General features: G+C 42.5%; 1 protein-coding gene across 2 annotated transcripts in view; it reads right to left on the minus strand.

The window, feature by feature from the left end:
- The window catches only part of Frmpd2 (FERM and PDZ domain containing 2), a 135,405-nt gene that overhangs the window by 13,016 nt on the left and 101,787 nt on the right, over positions 1–20,602 (minus strand). For both annotated transcript variants that reach the window (XM_046446775.2, XM_046446776.2), the window contains 10 exons: positions 20,375–20,467; positions 19,623–19,730; positions 19,411–19,527; positions 16,066–16,253; positions 13,347–13,445; positions 10,345–10,438; positions 9,267–9,352; positions 7,214–7,361; positions 4,768–4,982; positions 2,434–2,532 (listed from right to left, as the gene is read on the minus strand). In XM_046446775.2, the coding sequence (XP_046302731.1) occupies positions 2,434–2,532; positions 4,768–4,982; positions 7,214–7,361; positions 9,267–9,352; positions 10,345–10,438; positions 13,347–13,445; positions 16,066–16,253; positions 19,411–19,527; positions 19,623–19,730; positions 20,375–20,467 (1,247 nt within the window). The remainder of the gene's footprint in view (positions 1–2,433; positions 2,533–4,767; positions 4,983–7,213; positions 7,362–9,266; positions 9,353–10,344; positions 10,439–13,346; positions 13,446–16,065; positions 16,254–19,410; positions 19,528–19,622; positions 19,731–20,374; positions 20,468–20,602) is intronic.

The following is a 20,602-nucleotide window of genomic DNA, read 5'->3' on the forward strand; positions in this document are numbered from 1 at the left end:
CTTTGCCTAAAAATTAGGTCAGCACTTCTAATCCATAATCTACATCCCAGTGAGCACACTGGCTGAGCTCACAGCCCTGTCCTCACCTCTACCATCCCACCCCTGAGGATTCCCTGCCCTTCTAACTGTCTATATCCCCACAATGAGAGGTGCACATTTATTAATTATAAATTAGAAACACGTAACATGGATAGACTTGCACATTATAATGGATGTACCAAAAATTAAAATAGATGAGAAAAAAATGAAAAGAAAGAACAGTTATCACAGTTTTGTATTCTTTGGGGGGACCTTCAAGATCTTTTTAACCCTCGCTCTCCTTCCTGTTCCCAGTCCTCAGACACTCTCTCCCGCAGTCCTTCCACTCTTCAAGGCTTCCAGTCCAGGATCTGCTGCTCTTTAATTATCACCGTCACTCCTCTTCCCACCACCATGCTCTCACTTTTCCTTTGACTCTGCCTAGAGTCAAAGGACTCTACCCCATTTTTTGCTACCACAAAAACAAAGAACTCCCCTATGCTCCTTCCTCTCATCCCTCTCCACCTCCATCTCTAGGAAGAGTGCATGTAGAAGTCCACTCCACTCCACCTGCAGATAGTTCATCTAAATTCCAGTTTCTAGTGAAACGACTCGTGGACATCACATATGCTCTGAGCCTCTGACCACGCTAATGTGAGATGTGTGACTGCAGAAGACAAATGGGCACTCAAGACTTCTGGTCCCTTCCTCCTTATTGGAAGGTTCCTTACTTATTTACTCTACATACGTGGGGTTTGCTGTCATCTGCACCCTTGTGTGGTTCTCCTAGCACTTCTCAGGCCTTCTTCTCATTCTCATTTGCTGCCTCATCTTTCTGAACAAGACCTTTCAGTGTTGAGGCCTGGTGCTGACTTCTCAGTCCTCTTCTTGACTTTCCTAATGTTGTCCCCACCACTTAAAGCCATTCTGTGATGGCTATATGCTAACAATTCCAAATTCAGTTTTTCCAGTCCTGACCTCATACTTATGTGCCATAAACTACTGTTTAATAGACCTCTTCATTTGATATGCTATAAATATATTTTTACCCATATTTTTAATTGGTGCCTTATGGTCATATATACTGATGCTATTTGTTTTTACATATTTGTATATGCACACAATATAATAATGTAATTTAGCCAATATTACTCCCCATCCATTTTTCCCCTCCCTCCCACTATAAACATCTTTAAAGGCTACCAAAAACTGATTTTTATACAATGTCAGGAACCACTGCTGAGCTCCCTCAGCCAAAGTTAGGCCCCCTCCCTGGATCAGCCCACATCCCATTGCTGGTTAAAGCAGAGTGAAATTCAGGATAGATCTAAGGGGATCACTGAGGCCCATTTTTGCAGCTGCACCATATTGACCTCTTCCTCACAGATGATGTCCCAGATGGAAGGACCCATAAACCTCCTGCACTCAAATACCTGCCTAAGAGTTTGTTTCCTAGGACTCCACAGGGGACAGAGCAATGGGGAATTTCACATTAGCTTGCCCACAAAACCAGATATTTGGGAACTTTGGGAGCCAGATAAAGACAGATAAAGTCTAGTTATTGCTGTGAGGATATTTTTCAGATGTGCTTAACATTTAAATCTGTAGAATTTGAGTAAAATAGATTACCCTCCATAATGTGGAGCTTTATCCAATCAGATGAAGGCATTGAGAGTAAAGGTCACCTCCTGCCCCTACCCTGATAAAAGGGACTTCTGCCTCCAGACTCTCCTGGAGCTGGACTTCTACATGCACTCTTCCCTGAGGCCCCAGCCTGTTTTGGCTGGCCCTGTAGAATTGGGGCTGGACAGCCACCAACATTCCAATCCCTTAAAATAAATGTCTTTCTTTTGTGTGTGTGTGTGTGTGTGTGTGTGTGAGAGAGAGAGAGAGAGAGAGAGAGAGAGAGAGAGAGAGAGAGATATGTATGTGTGTGTGTGGTACTGTTTCTCTAACATAAGCATCAAGGTAAAAATTTTGACTTTCCCTGATTCCAGTGGCTCTTTTCTTTGTACTAGATCACACATGCCTTAGGAGAACCTCATGCTTTCCTACTTTAGGAGGGCAGGCATACATCCTATTTTCCACTTAATTCCTTATTTATGTATATTCTTTTTGTTTCTTCTCTGATGATCAGTCTACCAAAAAGCTTGTCCTTAGAAGGTTCCCGGCCAAAGTCTAAATGTATAAACATGTACAAGAAGACCTCAGCATCGTGAGAAGCAGAAGCAGAAGGAGGAAGGAGACTCACTGATGCTTGTGAGCTACTTATTTTCTTCCCCCAGTGGAAGGAGGTGGTGGCGAATCTTCCTACAAGTAGCAATGTGCTTCTTAGGACCACCATACAGGGAAAAGACTTTCTGACCAGGTAACTTTGGGAGCCAGATAAAGACAGTAGAGTCCACAGTATCTTACCTGCCATCCTTGCTCCATCTCAGGCAGCATACCTGGAGGGGGTCGGCAAAGGAGGAGTGTGACTTCCTGTGGTGCCCCTCGCAGTAAATGGAGTACCTCCTATGAAAAACCCAGAGTCACAGTCAGATTTGGGGCTGGAATCTCTAGGGAGCTTCTCCTCTATATTCCCCATTATGACTGGAGGGCTACCACTTCCCTGACCTTGATCTGTTTCATGGCTCCAGAGAAGTTTGAAGAACACCATTGTGGGCCTGACTTCTCAAAGGGCAAGAAGACAAGGACAATGGCTGTGGGACCCACAGGGGCAATGCACAGAGGCTAGGCTGGGACTAGCCCCACTACCTAGACTTCCAAAGCATGACACTGGCTCTGAGCTTCCTGCCATGGCTTGCTGGGACCCTGAGAACCTCTCACATGTGATACTGCAATGGCCCAATTTGATTCCTGACTTCTCCAGTGTCTCCCACCTGCCTTCCTCTGAATGGCCCAAGCAGTCTCCAAAGTGCAGAAATGGCCAAGTTTTCCTGCTGCTGTACCACCTCCCTGGCTTGTCCCAAACACAGAGCACACTGTTCTCATCTGCCACTGCCTCTCTCCCCAGCTAATTCTCCATATTCTTTCTCCCCTCTCCACCCACATCCTAAGCTCCCACCATGCTGAACCTATGCTCTAAGCCACCTACACCCTGCCCATAACACAAGGATGTTAATAGCCCCTATTTCCTATTGAGACTAGGATTTGTCAGTCTCCTAGTACTATTAGCATTTTAGGCTGAATAATTCTGGAGGGTTTTATTTGGGAGGGGGTTTGCAGTACTGGGGAGTCAAGTGGGTCATTCTTTGCTGAGACACATGTCCTATATATTGAATGATGTTTAGCCAGAATCTCTGGTTTCTATTCACAGGATGCCAGCACCACCTGTCACTTGTGATAATTATAAACATCTCTGTGCGAGGCCAAATATCCCCTGAGAGACAAATGCATTTCTGCTTAAGAACCAATGATCCAGATGTTCCACAGCCTCCCACTTCAGCCACCTAGGACTTCCACAGGATGCACTTCTTCCCTGGAGAAGTTGAAACAGCACAGGCTTTCAACTCTCACAACTCTTTGTTTTATTTTATTTTATTTTATTTGTACTAGGGAATGAACCCAGAGGCACTACTGAGGCCAGCCTTGAATTTGCAATCCTCCTGCCTCAGTCTCCCAAGTTCCTGGGAGTAAAGACTTGTGCCACTGTGCCCAGATATGCCCTTTATTTTCTGTAGTCATTTTTGTTTCCTGAGCTGTCCCATTTCCACCTGATCTCTGAGACTATATGAACTCCTCTCCCCCATGTCTTCAGTCTCTCTCAGAGTACAGGTTTCAGTCAGAGGATGGATGAATGAAGGTGAGACCTCCCCACCTAAGCACACACTGTTCTGCAGACTCCACACCCCTCCTGGCCCCTCCCAGAGCTGATCTCCACTTTCTACCTTCCTACTCTGGGCTCCTGGAACCCATTTGTGTGGGCTGCATGAGGCTCCCTGTTGGACTCAACCAAAGGAGCACAGGCAGAGACTAGGGACAGGGAGGAGAGGGAGGTCAATGCTGGTTCTTAACTTCCTCTCCATGGGGTTGCCACAAGATGGTTCCTTCCCTCCGCTAATGTTGTGCCAGTGAGTCCTCTTCACCCACTCTGGCAGTTTCTGGGCTTAGGTAATTGCTCCTTCCCCATCCCCTTTGGGCTTGGGAGAGTGGGAAATGTACCCCATTATGACGAGCCCTAGTCCCCAGTCTGCTACACTCTCCCCCAACTTCCCAAAAACCTGCCCACACATTATTAAACTCTCCACAAATGACTCCATTTTCTCAGTTTCTTGCAGGACCCTGATTAACTTAGACAACATTTGATTGAGATTTATGCTATGGGAATTAAGAAAAATCCTCTTTTCTGTCTCATTTTCTCTCTCTCTCTCTCTCTCTCTCTCTCTCTCTCTAATTCCATTTTATCACAGGCAGGATAATCAGTGTTATGTGTCAAAAACTATAAATTCAGGGGAAGAGAGCAGAAAGGGACCCACTCTAGTCCCTCCAGTCTCACACACGGTTCCAGAATTTCATGTTCAGTTTCACTGATGAACCTCATGAGAAGCAAGGCTTCCTTAAGGTCAGAGATTTAGAAACTGAGACAGAAAATTAAATGTGGGAACGCTTTCTGTGTGATCAGTCCAGGCTCTAGGTGTGAATTTCAAGAGCCTGAGTACTCCCTGCAGGGGTGGCATTGGGGCACTGAAAGAATGATGGCTGATGTCAGCCTGTACACATAACTGTGGTCCTCAAGGGCCCCAGCACCTGGAAGACAAGGCCTTCTGTGGGCCTTCCATTGACTGCCAGGATAATGTCACCAACTGCAATGGCTCCATGTTCCTCAGCTGGTTGCCCTGGAAATAGCCGCTTGATCCTCACGAGATCATTCTTGAGGTGGCTGCAGTTTTCTCTCTCCATCTGCACAAAACTGAATCCCAAACCATTGATATTCTTTTTCAGTTTGACTTCAAACTTAAGACCTGCATTTGAAACATTGATAGAAATAAATCTTTCAGTAGGTTACAATTGATAAGCTTCAAAATGCAAATTGTCAAGGTAATGAATTATTTCTGACTTGCATTAAAAGATTTCACATGCTAATTTTCATGACAGAGTCTATTATGCCTATTATAGACCAGTGCTGCCCAATAGAGATGTAATATGAGCTCAAATATAAACCACAGTGTCATTTCAAAGCTTTCAAATAGGTACATTAAGAAAAAAGTAAGCAGGGGTGGCAGTGCACACCTGTAATCTCAGTGGCTCAGGAGGCTGAGGCAGGAGGATTGCAAGTTCAAGTTCAGCCTCAGCAACTCAGCAAGGCCTTAAGCAATTTAGTGAGACCCTGTCTCAAAATAAAACAAAAAAAAAGGTCTGGATATATGGCTCAGTGGTTAAGCACCCCTGGGTTCAATCCCTGGTTCCAAAAACATGTAAAAGGAAACAGATATAATTAAAATCTTAATCATATATTTTATTCAACTCAATACAGATGATCCTCAATTTATGATGGGATTACATCCTGATAAACCCCTTATAAACTGAAAATATCAAAAGTAACCTACAGTTCATCCTAGCTGAACAGCACATCACTCAGCAGAACATCCATTGTTTCCCCTCCTGAGCACGGCAGCTGCCTACCATCTCCAGAGATGATCATCTGCATATCTTGCATGACCAACCCCAGAAAAGGTCAAACTTCAAAGCTGAAGGTATAGTTTCTACTGAATGCTGCTTTTGCACTATCGTAAAGTTGAAAAATTGTAAGTGAAGCCATCAAAAGTTAGGTACCATCTGCACATTTAAAATATTATCATTTCAACATATAATCAATATGAAAAAATATTAATGAGATATTTTGCATTCTTCTTATGAACTAAGTTTTCAAAACCCAGAATGTATTTTATCTATTTGATTAGGCCAAATAGCCTAATAGCCTAATGCCATGTGTGGCTCAATAGCCAAAATTGCAAGTGGTTAGCATATTGGACAGTGCCATTGAATGAACAATGCAATTATAGATAACTAACAAAATAAATATAATGATATAATTTGTATTTGAATCAAATAAACATTATTCCTTTGGAACCCTACTTGTGTTTTAGTATGCTCAATACTAAATTTTGTGTAATTAGGTCATGGGGACAATTATGGTCAACTTTGAGGATGTTTTAGTTGCACTTGTATTTGGTTGAATTGACTGACCATATGACAAAACAGTCACTCCTGGACACCAAATATAGATACAACCCTGGACATCTAGGGAGTATGGCAGCAAAAGAAGTCCCTGGGCTTCCTCCTGTCAACCTTCATCAACTGAGCTGGCATCAATGAACAAAAGGACAGAGCCTCAACTTGTAAACCTCAGTTGGGGCAAGAACGCAAGTGGCTGAAGCCATACAGTGGAGACATGTGACACAGCAGATTCTACTATCACCATTTGAGCCTCCTTGGCTCAGCGTGTAGACAGTTTTTCAAAGGTCCCCATTGAGGTGTGCGAAAGAATAAGAAAAGAGGAAATACTTTGTTTAAGGATAAGTGTTCATCCTGCAGCCACCACATTACTCAACCCTATGACTACCTACATCCAGTCTGTCTCACACCTTCTGCAGGTATGTCCAAGATCTCTATGCAAGGCCTGGGATACGGCTAAGCTCTAAATCATGACATCATAAGAAAATAAACATTTTCAATCTAGCAGGAAACAAAATCACAAGAGACATGGAAAGAGGCAATCCATCAGAAGATGGGCAATTATGCCCTTCTATACTGATCATGGATTTGCTTTTCAAAATGATGTTTCTAATAAGGCTAGTTTCCTGAACACCCTCATCTCCCAACCTGCCTCATCAGTCCTCAGATAACTCTGTTACAAATGCCTTAGCTGGAATGCATGTATTTGAAAATCCATGACCCTTCCATTGCAATTTCATCCATAAATACTTAAATATTAATATTCAGACAGCTGATCAGAAAACTGAGGAAGGCTTGGGAGCAGAATTATGCCTGGTAATCATTTTGGAACAATACATTTGTTTTCTAGAAACATGTCCCATCAGCTCTGCTGATGATCATGATCTGCATTCCTGGCGGGGTTTTTTTTTTTTCTGAATCCAGAGGAAGTCTTCCTATCTTTCCCTTTTGACTCGACAATTCAAAAGCAGTACGTGATGACATGACAATAGTAACACTCAATTCTCTTTCCTCTTACCATCTGTCACCGAGACACAGCTCACAGGCCTGCCAGGCAGGGCTGTTACCAAGGAAACAGCCGCATGTTCATCTCCCATCTTGTCATTAGCAGAAGGGCACTGCTGCACAGTCCTGGGGCCTCTTCTCTCTAACACCAGTCTTACAACCTAGAAGGATGGGTGGACAAACTCAATTTGTACTTCAAATGTCAACCAGGAGGCACTCCCTCCACTGAAAAAAAATTTTTTTTTAATTTTCGGATACTCCCAATGAGCTGCTTCATTTGAATCTCAAATCAAAGTCTTCAATCTAGCCTCTTTGTAGTATCCAGACCCCTATTTCCAAGTGTGGATTAGATTCATGCACCTGAAAATAACACATGTACCTCCCTGTCAGCATTTTCGGTGCCATACTCATCTTCCTTCACTTACTCATCCTCTTTGCGCCCTCCTTGTCCTTTCTCAAATATTCCTCCCCTTTGCTTGGCTCTCATAACTTGCAGCCATCTCTCCATTAACCTCGCAGGGGCTACACTTAGTGTGGTACTGCTTTCCCTCTTCTACCTCCAAAGACCTATCTGGATTTAAGGCTTGTGCAAACAATGTCTCCACTGTTCCCCTTCCATTCCCTCTCCACTGCTAATGCCCAGCTAGACTGCGGCAAGCTCCCACTAACTTGGCTTACTGGACCCTATCTTCATTCCTTTTGGTCCACCCCCATCATGGCTACTGGTAGATTGTTATAAGACAAACTGAACTGAACATGGGACACTCTAGAATAAAAGTCTCCAAGCCAAGTACGGTGGCACACTCCTGGAGCAGCTCTGGAGGCTGAGACAGGAGGATTGCAAGTTCAAAGACAGCCTTAGCAATAGCAAGGTGCTAAGCAACTCAGTGAGACTCTGTCTCTAAATAAAATACAAAACAGGGCTGGGGATGTGGCTCAGTGGTTGAGTGTCCCTGAGTTCAATCCGAGTACCCCCACTCACAAAAAAATGTCTCCAGTGTCTCTCATCACCTAAAACCCAAACACATCAGATGGCATCTGGGCCTATGCCAATATTCCCTCCCCCTTTCTTTCTGGTTTGATTTCCCATCCTTTTCCCCCACAGCACTATATACCTTTGTTACCTGTTATCTTGTTGCCAGCAAGTCAGCCAAGTGCCCTCTCTAACCATGTTCATTAGCAAAAGTCTAAAGAACACAGGTTGCTAATAAATGATAACTGTTTTCAAGATATGTCAGCCAAAGTCACCAAGACAAATAAATTTGACCATGAACCAGATGACTGGTTTGGGAAAGGAAGCTAAAAGAAAGCAAAGCTCCACCTATGAGCTTTCTGCAAAGGCTCCCAGGAATCCTTTCTGTCTCTGTTGACTCCTCCGTTACCAAAAAAGGGTGATGTCAGCTATATGGCTCAGGACAGGATAGCAATTAAAGACTCATCACAGGACAAATCATAGCATGGGAACATGGATACACTGCCTGGGAACAACAGGAGTAAGGAGTATACAGATGAACACCTCCTACTCTTGGCATCCTGAATTTCGATAGTATTGTGGAGACAAGAATCCCAGGACAGCCTAGCCCAGGTCCTAGTGGGTACAAACAGGGTGATGGGGAAGGGCATAAACCAGGAGGCTAGGATCATCATGGGAAAAAGGCAGGGAAGAGAGGAGGCCTGAGATGGATGAGGTGGATGCACTCACTTGTCAACAGGGTTGGAGCAGGCATGGGGGACTGAGCCAGAGCCAGGCTGGAGAAACTGCTTCACCCCATTGACTCTGTTCACCATCTGATTTCTAAATCTAGACAAGGAACCATAATCTCTTCAAGCTATTTACAGTGGATGAGTTTTTCTGCTTGGAAACATCTGTCTGCTATCTCCTGAGTTTCAACATCCTCAGCGAAAAGTGATAAGAGAAAGAAGTAAAAAGAAAAAAGTTGACAAGGAAAAAAGTCTCTTGCTAACCCCCTGGCTGCCTCTCTCACACCCAGAAGAAACTGCAGCTTCTCATGTTGTCCAGAAAAGCTCCGGAAGTAAAGGAAAACCCCTGGCAAGGGTACACTCACCTGCCCAGGACCCTTGAGATATTGTACAGCCTGCTTGTGGGTGAGGCCACACAGACTTACTCCATCCACCTGCAGGAGTCGGTCACCTGGGAAAAGGACACATGTCATGTCCTGGACCTCTGGGGATGCAGAAAGGACCCTTCCGCAAGGCCCCTGCCCTGAATCCTCTATGCAGCTTCAAGAAGTGGGACAGCACAGAGCTGCCATGGAGTCAGCATGAATTCTGCCTCGGCCTGAGAATCAGCTGCCTCTCTGAATACCTCACCCCTCCTTCTGAGGGATGTAACAGATCAATGATATGAAAGCCTTTCTATTATTGGCTCACAGGATGTTTAAGCCAGCTCTGTTCAACCTTAACCTTTCTCCTGTTTTCCTGTGAAACCATTTTTGAAAGTATTTTAAAGTTGCTCAGATAATATTTATATCCCCAGAAACTTTTTTTTTTTTAGTTTTCAGAAAAGTCAGGGAGACATGGTCAATGTTGGAGACAGTGAAATTCAAGGGGAAATGGAGATAAGTAAGATCTTAAATGCCTTTTTATCTCAACTCTGGCAGTTTGGAAAAATAATAAAAACAACTGCCTTCCTTCAGAGCAATGAGACCTGAGGCAGGGCAGAGAGAAGACTCACTAAGTCCCCCCAAATATTAAAGTGTCTTAGGAGGGATGCAAATGCCCACTCTGTCTTCACATGTCTTCACATGACTCCTGCTCTGGAAATTCCTGCAGACCAGGAGAGAACATTCACTGTTTTCCCATACTAAAGTGGAGTCACCAATGATAGCTCTGTTCTCCCAGAGAAGCGGTACTCTCTCCCGTGAAGGCCAGCAATGAGTCTTTTAAATCTCTTATTTCATATCATGCTTCCCAATGTGTCACTACAAACATTAACCCCCCCCACCCCCTGCTAGCCTATCACATGGGGTAAGGAAAGTGAAATCCTCTCCTTTGCAGGTGACAAAATTGAACCCTAGAGAGACAATGGTCTGCAGGAATTTCCAGAGCAGGAGTGGGGTGAGGCCTGAGGCTGACCCTCCCTGGCCCAGACCACAGAGCTCCCAGCATGACTCCATCCCTCACCCTGAAGGATCTGTCCTTCCTTGGCAGCTGGGCCTCCAGGAATAATGGATTTCACGTAGATTCCTCCATAGAGCACACTTGTGTTAATACCACCCTGAAAAACAAGGAAGAACTCATCACCTATCTGCCCCTCTTGGGGGTCCTCCCCTATGTCCCTAATGAAGGAAGCCCCTTTGTGCCCCACCATCCATCATTGCCTCATCTCCTTTCAATGTTCTCTTCTGTATTCACCCATGTAGCCTATATTCTCCACTGAGCAATAAGGTCAGGTGTTTGCCTGGAATACAACAATATGAGCAGAGTGAGGAAGCCAACCTCAGCCCAGCCCAGCATCCACACATGGGAGGTGCTTCGCAACTAGTCATGTAGATACACAGTATCTCTTCAGGTAATAACCAACATAGGTGGATTTGCCTGAAGATTTATGCCTGGAACATCCTGTGTGGTTGTGTATTTGTAGATATAAATATAGAATGAAACTACACCATATTCTGTAACTTATTTTTTAACAATAAATTATGAGCATTCTATAGGTCAAATTATCAAGATCTAACTCTGTCTTTCCCTTCTGATTTACTTAATGCTTGCAGACATATGAGACAGAATTTTTATCAATGAGATTGTACATTTTCTTAGTTTTTTAATGCCTCACAACCCCACTACATAAAACTAATAGCTGGCAATAACTGGGAATATTTCTATATATCCTTCTGTACTTTTTTGTGTGTTCATATAATCATATAGAAAGGATTAAAGAAAAACCTGACTAAGCTTCAAGATGGACATCCGAGCCTGTCAGCTAAACGACCCTGCTTGGACTGAATTGTCACCCAGTGTGCCACTACTGGAAAATGGTGGAAACTTTGAAAGGTGGGCCTAATTAGAGGTCTTTAGGTTTGGGTGAGTATGTCCTCAGAGGGGATTGTAAAATTCTACTGTTTTCTTCTCTCTTTCACTTCCCAGCCATGAGTTGAGAGGTTTTGCTCCACTGTGTGCTAGCCCAAAAGAAAAGGGCCAATTCAGTCATGGATTGAAATCTTTAAAACTGTGATCTAAAACAAACCATTTCTTTTTATTAGCTGATTATATCAGGTATTTACTATAGTAACAGAAAGCTGCCCAATTCTAAGACCTGGTGGAATTTAATTCAATTAAGTCAAGACTCCTTTGAAATTAGGCTTCCAACATTGCTCATGCAAAACCTTAAGGCAACCAACCAACAAGAAGGAGCTGAGTGGGATCTTAATTAGAATAAGATGTACTCCATGTTTCTATAAATATGTCAAAGTAGTAGTAGTAGACTCTACTGTCATATATAACTAAAAAGAACCAGTTTTTTAAATGTAGAAATGAAGGGGCTCCCAACCCACCTCATGAGCCAGCCATAGACACACTCTCTCACAGTCTCACCTCGCTTGGTGGACTTCTGCCTTTTTTGTCCTCTATCTAGCCCCTTCAGTTCCTCTTTAGAAAGACTTATTGAAATTGCATGAGGGTGATGAAGTTCTCTCTTCCAAGTTAAACAGTAAGTTCTGCTTCATTTCAGACTACTATTTGGTGGCCTTTGTTTCTTACTAATAAACACAGACAAATATACACTCACCTAGGTTACATATTACACAAAAAGGGAGCTCATATGAACAGTTCTCTACATCTTGACTTCTTGCTGAATAGGGACCTTATGGAAGTCTTCCCATGTAGCTGGAGCTAGCACTGATTCATTTATTTTAAGCACAGGCAGCCTTTCCTCAATTGATCTCTAGTCATTTTTCCCCAGAGTTTTTGTCAGCGTAAGCAATACTGTATTCAACATCTTCACGTATACGGTCTTACTTAGTGGAATTCTGATTTCTATTTCTATGGGCTCAAGGATATGTGCATTTTTCATTACAGAGATGCTGCCAGATTGCATCCCAATGTGAATGTGCATGTAATTATCCATATTCTACCAGCTTTGTAAGACAGTCCCCTTTTTCTACATCCCATCAGCTATATTTAGACAAGTTGAAAGTTGTAAAGTTTCATTTTAATTTAATTTATATTCCTGTGACTTCTCATGGATTTGACTGTTTTTCATTTGTTTAATGGCTCTTCAGATTTGAATGAGACATTTCAATAATTATTTTTGCAATTAAGCTTCTCCAAAGAAAATCAAACTTTCTTCATCAGCCAAAAGAAATCACCAACCTCTTCTTAGTATCAACGTGTGTGTGTGTGTGTTTGTGTGTGTGTGTGTGTAAATGAATAATCTAAAATTTAGCAAGTTTTTCAGATGTGAAATAGCTATGTTTGGTGTCTGATAAAAGTACTACCCCAAGCCAAGAATAAATTGACCATACTTGGTAGCAGCTTGCTCACTCCCTATGAATTCATGAGGCTTATTTCTTGATGTTTTACTTGTTTCCTTAAAATTATCTACTGTCAAGTTTATTGCAGGGTGATGGTTCAGCAATCCAGGGATCTTGGGTTTTCAGAATTACCATGTAGGAAAGCAAAGAATGCCTACTCTATTCACCTATCTTTTGGTTTCTTTTGGAACATGACATTTCTTTACCTGCTGGAAAATACCATTCCATATTCAGTCAACAATAAAAATCAACAATGGCATTATTGCTCAAATCTAGACCCATTCCAAGGTTTACAGGTAATGAGTTATTTTCAGTGCTCAGTAACAATAGCAGTACCTTCCAATCCCTGACCTGTGAGTTTTTGTCACCTTTGTGTGTACCATTCCCAGCCCCTTGGGTGATCAAGATTATGAGTTATCTCCTATAAGGTTCTGCTAGAGCTCAGAAGTCAAATGCAAAATGTCAGTCTGGCCCTTGGAGGATGGAGATCAAGGCTCCACTGTGATCCTGCTCAGGATGTCCGTGGATTTCACCACTCACCATTGGCCTGTATCACTCACCATTGGCACATGGGAAGTAGATGAACCAAGCCCCACCAAGGCTCCATAGGGAGCCCTTTTTAACTGTACTCTAAACCCTCCTAACATCTCTTACAGTCACGCTGAATCCAAGTGTTCCATCTTCTTTAACCAGCTCCACAAAGTAGATTCTATCAGTATTGGTTTCTGAAGGTGATGGAGGACAAGAAGAGCCCTGTCCCAAACAAAGAAACAGAAGAAAACAAGGCATGAGGCACCTTCTGTGTCTATGCAGAAGGTTCCTCTTATCTATCACCAGTTGCCAGGAATAGGCAGTATTATATCCAGAAAGAGCATGAGCTTCCAGCCTGGAAACAGGGACTCATCTACAGCATTGTCAGTTCCTCCCCATGTGACTTTCGCCAAGTCTCCCAGATTCTCCAGTTTCCATTTCCTATTCCATAGAACTGGTGGGTGACAAAGGACTTAAAATCAGCATACTACAGTGGCACAGCCACATCAATGTTTCTAGCAGCTCAATTATAATAGCTAAACTATGGAAACAACCTAGATGCCCTTCAACAGATGAATGGATAAAGAAAATGTGGTACATATACACAATGGAATTCTCTCAACCACACATAAGAATAAAATTATGGCATTTGCAGATAAATGGATGGAACTAGAGAATATCATGCTAAGTGAAATAAGCCAATCCCCAAAAACCAAAAGCCGAATGTTTTCTCTGATAAGCAAATGCTGATCCATAGCGAGGTGGAGAGATAGGGAAGAATGAAGGAACTTTCCTTTGTGTAGAAGGGAGTGAGGAGAGGGGTGGGGCTGTGGGGATGGGAAACAGAGTAGAATGAGACAGACATGATTACCCTGTATACATGTATGATTACATCCCTGGAGTGACTCTGCACCATATACAGCCAGAGGAATGAGAAGTTGTGCTCCATTTGTGTACAATGTGTCAAAATGCATTCTACTACAAAATTAATTAATTAATTTAAAAGGATAAATACAATAAGCTTAAAAAAAATAACTGTTGGGTGAGATCCCCTCCTGTAACTGACTACAAATATGCCCAATACATGGCAAGGACTCAATAAATGTAAGCTCCTTCCTGTTTCCCCTCACTGTGCAATACCTGCTAGAACTGAAGCTATCGAGGCACTTTTTGAAAGCCTCACTCATGATACCAGCCAAGCCTCACATATGATACCAGTGACCTCAGGAGGAGGTCATTTAATCATTCCTAGCAATAGTGACCATGTTGGATCCTCAGTAGACAATAGCTGAATGCTTCAAGAAAGAGAAAAATGATTGTTCCATATACGAGGCATTTTGCTTGGTATATTACAATAACTCTGTAAGACTTGTTCATTCATCCAATCATGCAACAAGATTAACTGAATACCTATTTTATCCCAAAATTCTATGGTTTAAATGTCCTCTCCAAAACTCCTGAAATTTTTTTATATATTCTTACTTGTAGATGGACACAATACCTTTATTTTATTTATTTATTTATTTTTATGTGGTGCTGAGAATTGAACCCAGTGCCTCATACATGCTAGGCAAGTGCTCTATCACTGAGCCTCAACCCCAGCCCCCAAACTCTTAAAATTTAATTGCCATTATAATATAGTAATACCTTAAGGGGTGATTAGGTCATAATGGCACAATCCTCATGGATAAATTATTGTGGGAGCGAATAGTTATAAAAAGATAAAATTTGTCCCCCTTTTTCTCTTACTCTTTCTTCCTTATGTTCATATTTGCTCTCTCACCATTTGGTGCCTTTCCCCATATTGTGACTCAGCAAGAAGACCCTTACCAGATGCAGCCCCTCAATCTTGGGCTTTCCAGTCTCCAGAACCATGAACCAAATAAACTTGTATTGTTTATAATTTACCTAGTCTGTGCTATTTTGATAAAGCAACAGGAAATGGACTAAGACACAGGTACTGTATAAGTTTCTGGAGAGATGGCAGTGATAAGCAAACCTGCTCAAAGGTTCTTGCAGCCTTTGAAGAAACTAAGAAGAAGAAGCTGAGCACCAGGGACAAGAAACAGAGGAGGCTCTTACCACCCCTGAGCCTGGGCAAGAGGAAAGTGGGTAATAGAACCTAGAGAGTCCTTCTGGGGCCCAGACTGCCTGATAGGAGCTGTGCTCATCAGCTGTAGTGACAGCAACCCTGTGTCAGCACAGGGAGAGTAACAAGCCTGTCCTAACCTGTTCCCCAACTGCAGGATCCTGCCAGAGCTGCTTCTGGGCAGAACCAACCAGAAGAGAAAGATGACATGGTCTGTTCACATTAGTTGCAAGGGACCCAGAGCAGAAGGCAAAAAGGTGGGTCTGGAGAGGCCAAGGTGGACTTTCCCACCCAGTGTTCAAGTAGGCAGCCAGAGGATGGCTGAAACATGTCACTCATATGACAAAACCAGGCTTCAAGATCTTCCTCCATGCAATAAGATTTACTGAGCACCTATTTTATGGGATAGTGGTCAAGACCAAAGTCACTTTGCTGCCAGCTTGAAAGCCAATTAGAAGCCAAGATATTGAGATACTCATGTTTTTCCCTTGGCAGCAATTTGCTCATGTTGTTATTACCATGAGCAATTATAATTAGTAATTAGGGACACTCTAATGTCCAAAATGAACCCTGTCACCAGACACTGTGTCAGGAACTCAGCATAGTTTTCAACATATATTCAGTGCAGGCATTTAGGATCAGAGGGGTTAAGTAACCTCCAACTAACTACCTGACATGGTACTTGGAGAGCACAGGACTCACGAGCTATTCTCTTTCCTCTAAGTATAGAAAAAGAAGCAAGGGGATGATCACCTTTAATGGCAGAGAGGAAAGCTGAGGCATTGAGCTCGGTAGCTGAGCCACTTTCAGCTCTCCAATAGTTCTGTCTTGGTCCTGTGTATGTGATGATAGACTTCCCTGGTTTCCCTGGTTGCTCAGGTTGTTGGTAGAGAAGACCCCAGTGCTACTCTTTTCTTCACAGGGGTTATTTCCACAAACACCTATAAAAGCAAGCCAACAAGAAATCAGCAGCTTGAAAAGTCTGGCATCTCAGCATCATCTCTATATGGGGCACCCAGTTGTTCTTCAGTGACAGAAAGAACTTTAACAGTTGCAAGAAATCATGTGAATTTAGCACTTTATAAAGGATGTTGCATTTAGAACAGAGAAAGGGAAGATTCTGTATGTGATTCAGAAACCTATAAAAAGGTCACTTGTGTGACCCAACTATGAAAATATAGGTCCAAGGAAAATGAATAATGACAACTTGCCTTTGTTAAGATCTTGTCACCAAATGGAGTGAGAGGGGAAAGAGTCAGATCTTTCCATTCTCTCAACAAGGCACTGAGAAGATATCATCCCAGTTCAAACATGAGAAAACAGAGTCAAAAGAAATAAGTAGCTTCCTCCCCAATCCCATGACTGGTATGTGGAACTGCTCAGCCTCTCCCAAGACCCCACTGTGATCAGCATGTGATTCAAACATCATTTTGGGGAGGGGGGGGAATTTGGTAATAACCATACTATGGGTTCCTGTGGGTAAAAACTAGAACACTCATTCCTGTTTATCCCAAGTCTAAACCTTGACCTGGCACAAAACAGAGAAAAGAACATGAGGCAGAGAATCAATTGTAAACCTTGGACAAGGCAGTTACCATTTCTGGACCTCAATTTCCTTTTATCTAAAATGGAGATAAGCCAGGAGCAGTGGTACATGCCTATAACCCCAGCAACTCTGGAGGCTAAGTCAGGAGGATCGCAAGTTCAAAGCCAGCTTCAGCAACTTAGTGAGGCACTAAGCAACTTAACAAGACCCTGTCTCTAAATAAAAACATTTTTAAAAGGCTGGGGATGATGGCTAAGCACCCTGGGGTTTAATCCCCAGTACCAAAAAAGTAAAATGAAACAAATTAAGTAAAATGGAGACAATACCAATAATGTTGTAAGGTTTTGATGTTAAGAAATTATATAAAGAGATTGTATATATATATATATATAGATAGATAGATAGATACATTAGATAGATATAGATATATAGATAGATATAGATATATAGATATACTCTAATATACATGCATATATAGCATATATATAAAAACAATTAATGTATTTAATGTTAACATTAACTATTCAACAAACATGCAGGAAGGCATAATGGTTTAAGTTTCTTTAGATCTCAATATATAAATATATGGATAGATTCACTAGTTTGATACAGACTCATTAACACCCAGGGAAATGCCCAAACTCCTATATTAAATGAACTTCATTTAATGAATATGTTCATCATTGTGTGTTGCTAGAAGTTGAACCCAGGGCCTTGCACATGCTAGGCAAGCACTAGGCCACTGGGCCACACCCTCAGCCCCAATGAATTTGGTTTTGAGTCATTCAAATCTAAAGGTACTCAGTAGGTAACGAGGCAGGACACCATTCCAAAATGCAATATTCCTGGACATTTCATTCATAGTCCACTGTTGCATCCTTCTGGTAATATTGTGGCCATCTGTTCATTTTCTTCTACACCCTCCATGAGAAATGAGAATGTGACTTATGACTGAGCTTAAAAGCCAAGTTGTGCAACTTGTGTCCTCTCTGATAGAAATATGAGCTAGGAGCCCTTCTGTGGATAATTAAAACTCAACTTATTGTAGACCCTGATGGCTGCTCATAATGGGATGTTATCTATTTGGCCAATGACCTCCAATTTAAACTGGCTACCTCAACAGATGTTTAATTAAATAAAAATTCATGGCAGTCAAGTCTGTGCCCAGGGAGGTGCAGCCAGGGTCACTACGGAAACCTTTTCCTCCAGTGATGGTCCAGCTGTAGAAGGAACCCCAACTGTGACAAAAGGCCACGGTCTCAATAGGTGACTGAGGCCCAAGGTGAGAGTCTGTGTAATAGGGAAACCCATGTCTGGAATTCTAAGATGATGCAGACTTTGGGTGTCAATTTTTGATACCCGCCCTATCACAACAGGCCATCTTTGGACTATACTGAAATGTGATTTGACTACCACATTAAATTTTTTGACAACAAAAGTAATGGATCATCAGAGAGTGTAGAGGAAAATTTAAGGCTTGCTGAACTGCCTTAGGAAGAAGTATCAGTACACCACCAGACAGTGAGCCCAAGACCAGCCTTGCGCATGAGCTGAGGCTAGCCCCTGGGGCAGCTCCAGCCACAGGGTGAAAGCTGCACCACCAAGGCACCAGTATCATCACACCCCACCCCGCCACATCCCATTGCTTCTGGACTGGGCAGCTGCAATGCCTGGGAAAGCCATCTGCGATGATGGGCACATGTGTAAGAGTGAGAGTGTGTGCATGGTTTTCAAAGGGCCCAGCAAATGAGGTGCCTGCACTTAGGCCTAGACAATGCTGTCCAGTGTGATATGAATCATTTCTGTACATAGGGGGAAATTGTGCCATGCCCTGGGAGCGTGAGGAAGCAAAAGATGAGCCTGAGTTTCAAACAGTCCGTAATTACAAAACCACCCAACCAGAAAAGCATCCATGGTCCTAGGAAACTAGGATGGGGAGGATGTTAGCCTCCCTGTTACCTCCATCCAGCCCCTAAACCTGCCCCAAATAAATATTATCATATCGTTCTTTGATCTAATCAGTTGCTCTCTCATTCTTATCTAAAGGATGGAAAAATTCTTTAAAAAACAAAAACTTGACTCTTTGGGTTGATCTGTCACACACCCACAAGTAAGAACCACATGCTTGCTATGCAAATTCAGCTTCCAGATCAGTTGCAGTCTCCTTCCCAGCTGTGCAGGTGATTGATAGAGCTAAGCCCAAACTATGTAGAACAGCCACTTTCAACAAGGACTTGAGTGACAACAATAATATCCTCCATGTCATGTAAGGAGACTGGGCAGAAAAGCACACAGTGGGTGTATTCAGCTAGGCCTAATAAAGAGAGCAAGTTTCTGCCTTACAGCAAGATAAGCAATGGCAAAGCCCACTCTGCCCCTGAAAGTGCAGAGCTTATTGATTTGTGCCACTACATGGCCTCTATGCAAGCCATTTCCACAAGGAAACCAATACAAAATACCTACCTATGCAGAACTTAGCAAGTTGCCCATGGTAATAGTGATCACCTGAAAATAAAAGTCTCTTCAGTTTCTGGAAGTAGGTGAAGACATACCTTTTGATTGAGAAATGACTAATTCTATGTTGTCAGGAGAATTCTGAATCATTCTAACAGCCATGTTAAATGTGAAGCCCTCCAGGCTAATGTGATTCAAGGCTAATATCTGCCCTCCTGAAAAAAATAAAACATACTCAATAACCCATCATGGAAATAAGAAAGAGTGATTCCTTAAAACAGCATCTCTGGCAGTTAATAAGAATATGTACCTGGTTTAATTGTTTTCGCTTTTTCTGCTGGTCCTCCAGGAATAATAGAAGATATAAAAATGCCAGGGTTAGATTGGCCTCTGTCTTCACCCTCATTAATGACAAAACCTATAATCCAAAATAGCATTTAATAAGATGATATTTAATGACTTCATAGCTCAGAGAGGTTAAGTTATTTGCTTGAGCTCACACAGCTACCAGGTGGCATAACTAATATTTGGATCTGGGTGCAATACACAGGGAAGAGTTATTCCCTTTAGCAATCACAACTAAAGCTAGAAATGCAGCTCAAAATGTGTGCTGGATTTTACTCCAGAAGATAATCAGAGATAGGAAAGAGATGATTTTTAGTCAAGTACTCTGTTTCAGTATCTTGTTTTTAAATGATCTGAAGGGTCTTCAAAAGTGATCAATGATGAGAGAAAGACTGGCTATTACTCCCTATCGCGAAGAATCCACTTATGCTAGAGAAATGTGGTTACACGGTATTAGGGGGAAATACTTTCCTACCTTGTGCTTAGACCCATCCCCAAAATGTATCAGGGCCTACAGGGAAATTTTTGACACAAAAGTCCCTCTGTTCCTTAGGGGTACTTCAAGGGAGGGAAAAGCAGAAGAGACTACCCCAAAAAGGCAAATTGGGAGAAGAGGGGAAAGAAAAGGGAGTAGAAAGTCCAAAGGGAAAAACCACACGCACATCTCTCTCTGCCAGAAAGAAGAGAGTGGGTCTCACCTGGAGGGAGCCCTCTTACCAAAACCAAGATGGCGGTCACGCTTCAGTGTCACATGCACGATTTCTCGACCAGGTTCAGCACTGACACTCTTTCTTCTGTTATTCTGGAACCCTAGGAGTGTAATCAAAACACCATATTGTGCTTTTACCCCCAAATTATTTGGAACCCAATATAAAAGGAGGGAACAATCTCTCTCTCTCTCTCTTTCTCTCTCTCTCTCTCTCTCTCTCTCTCTCTCTCTCTCAC

The sequence above is a fragment of the Marmota monax genome, unplaced genomic scaffold (assembly GCF_021218885.2).
Source record: "Marmota monax isolate L192 unplaced genomic scaffold, Marmota_monax_Labrador192_F-V1.1 WCK01_AAM20220418_F8-fsc00207, whole genome shotgun sequence".
NCBI classification, from domain to species: domain Eukaryota; kingdom Metazoa; phylum Chordata; class Mammalia; order Rodentia; family Sciuridae; genus Marmota; species Marmota monax.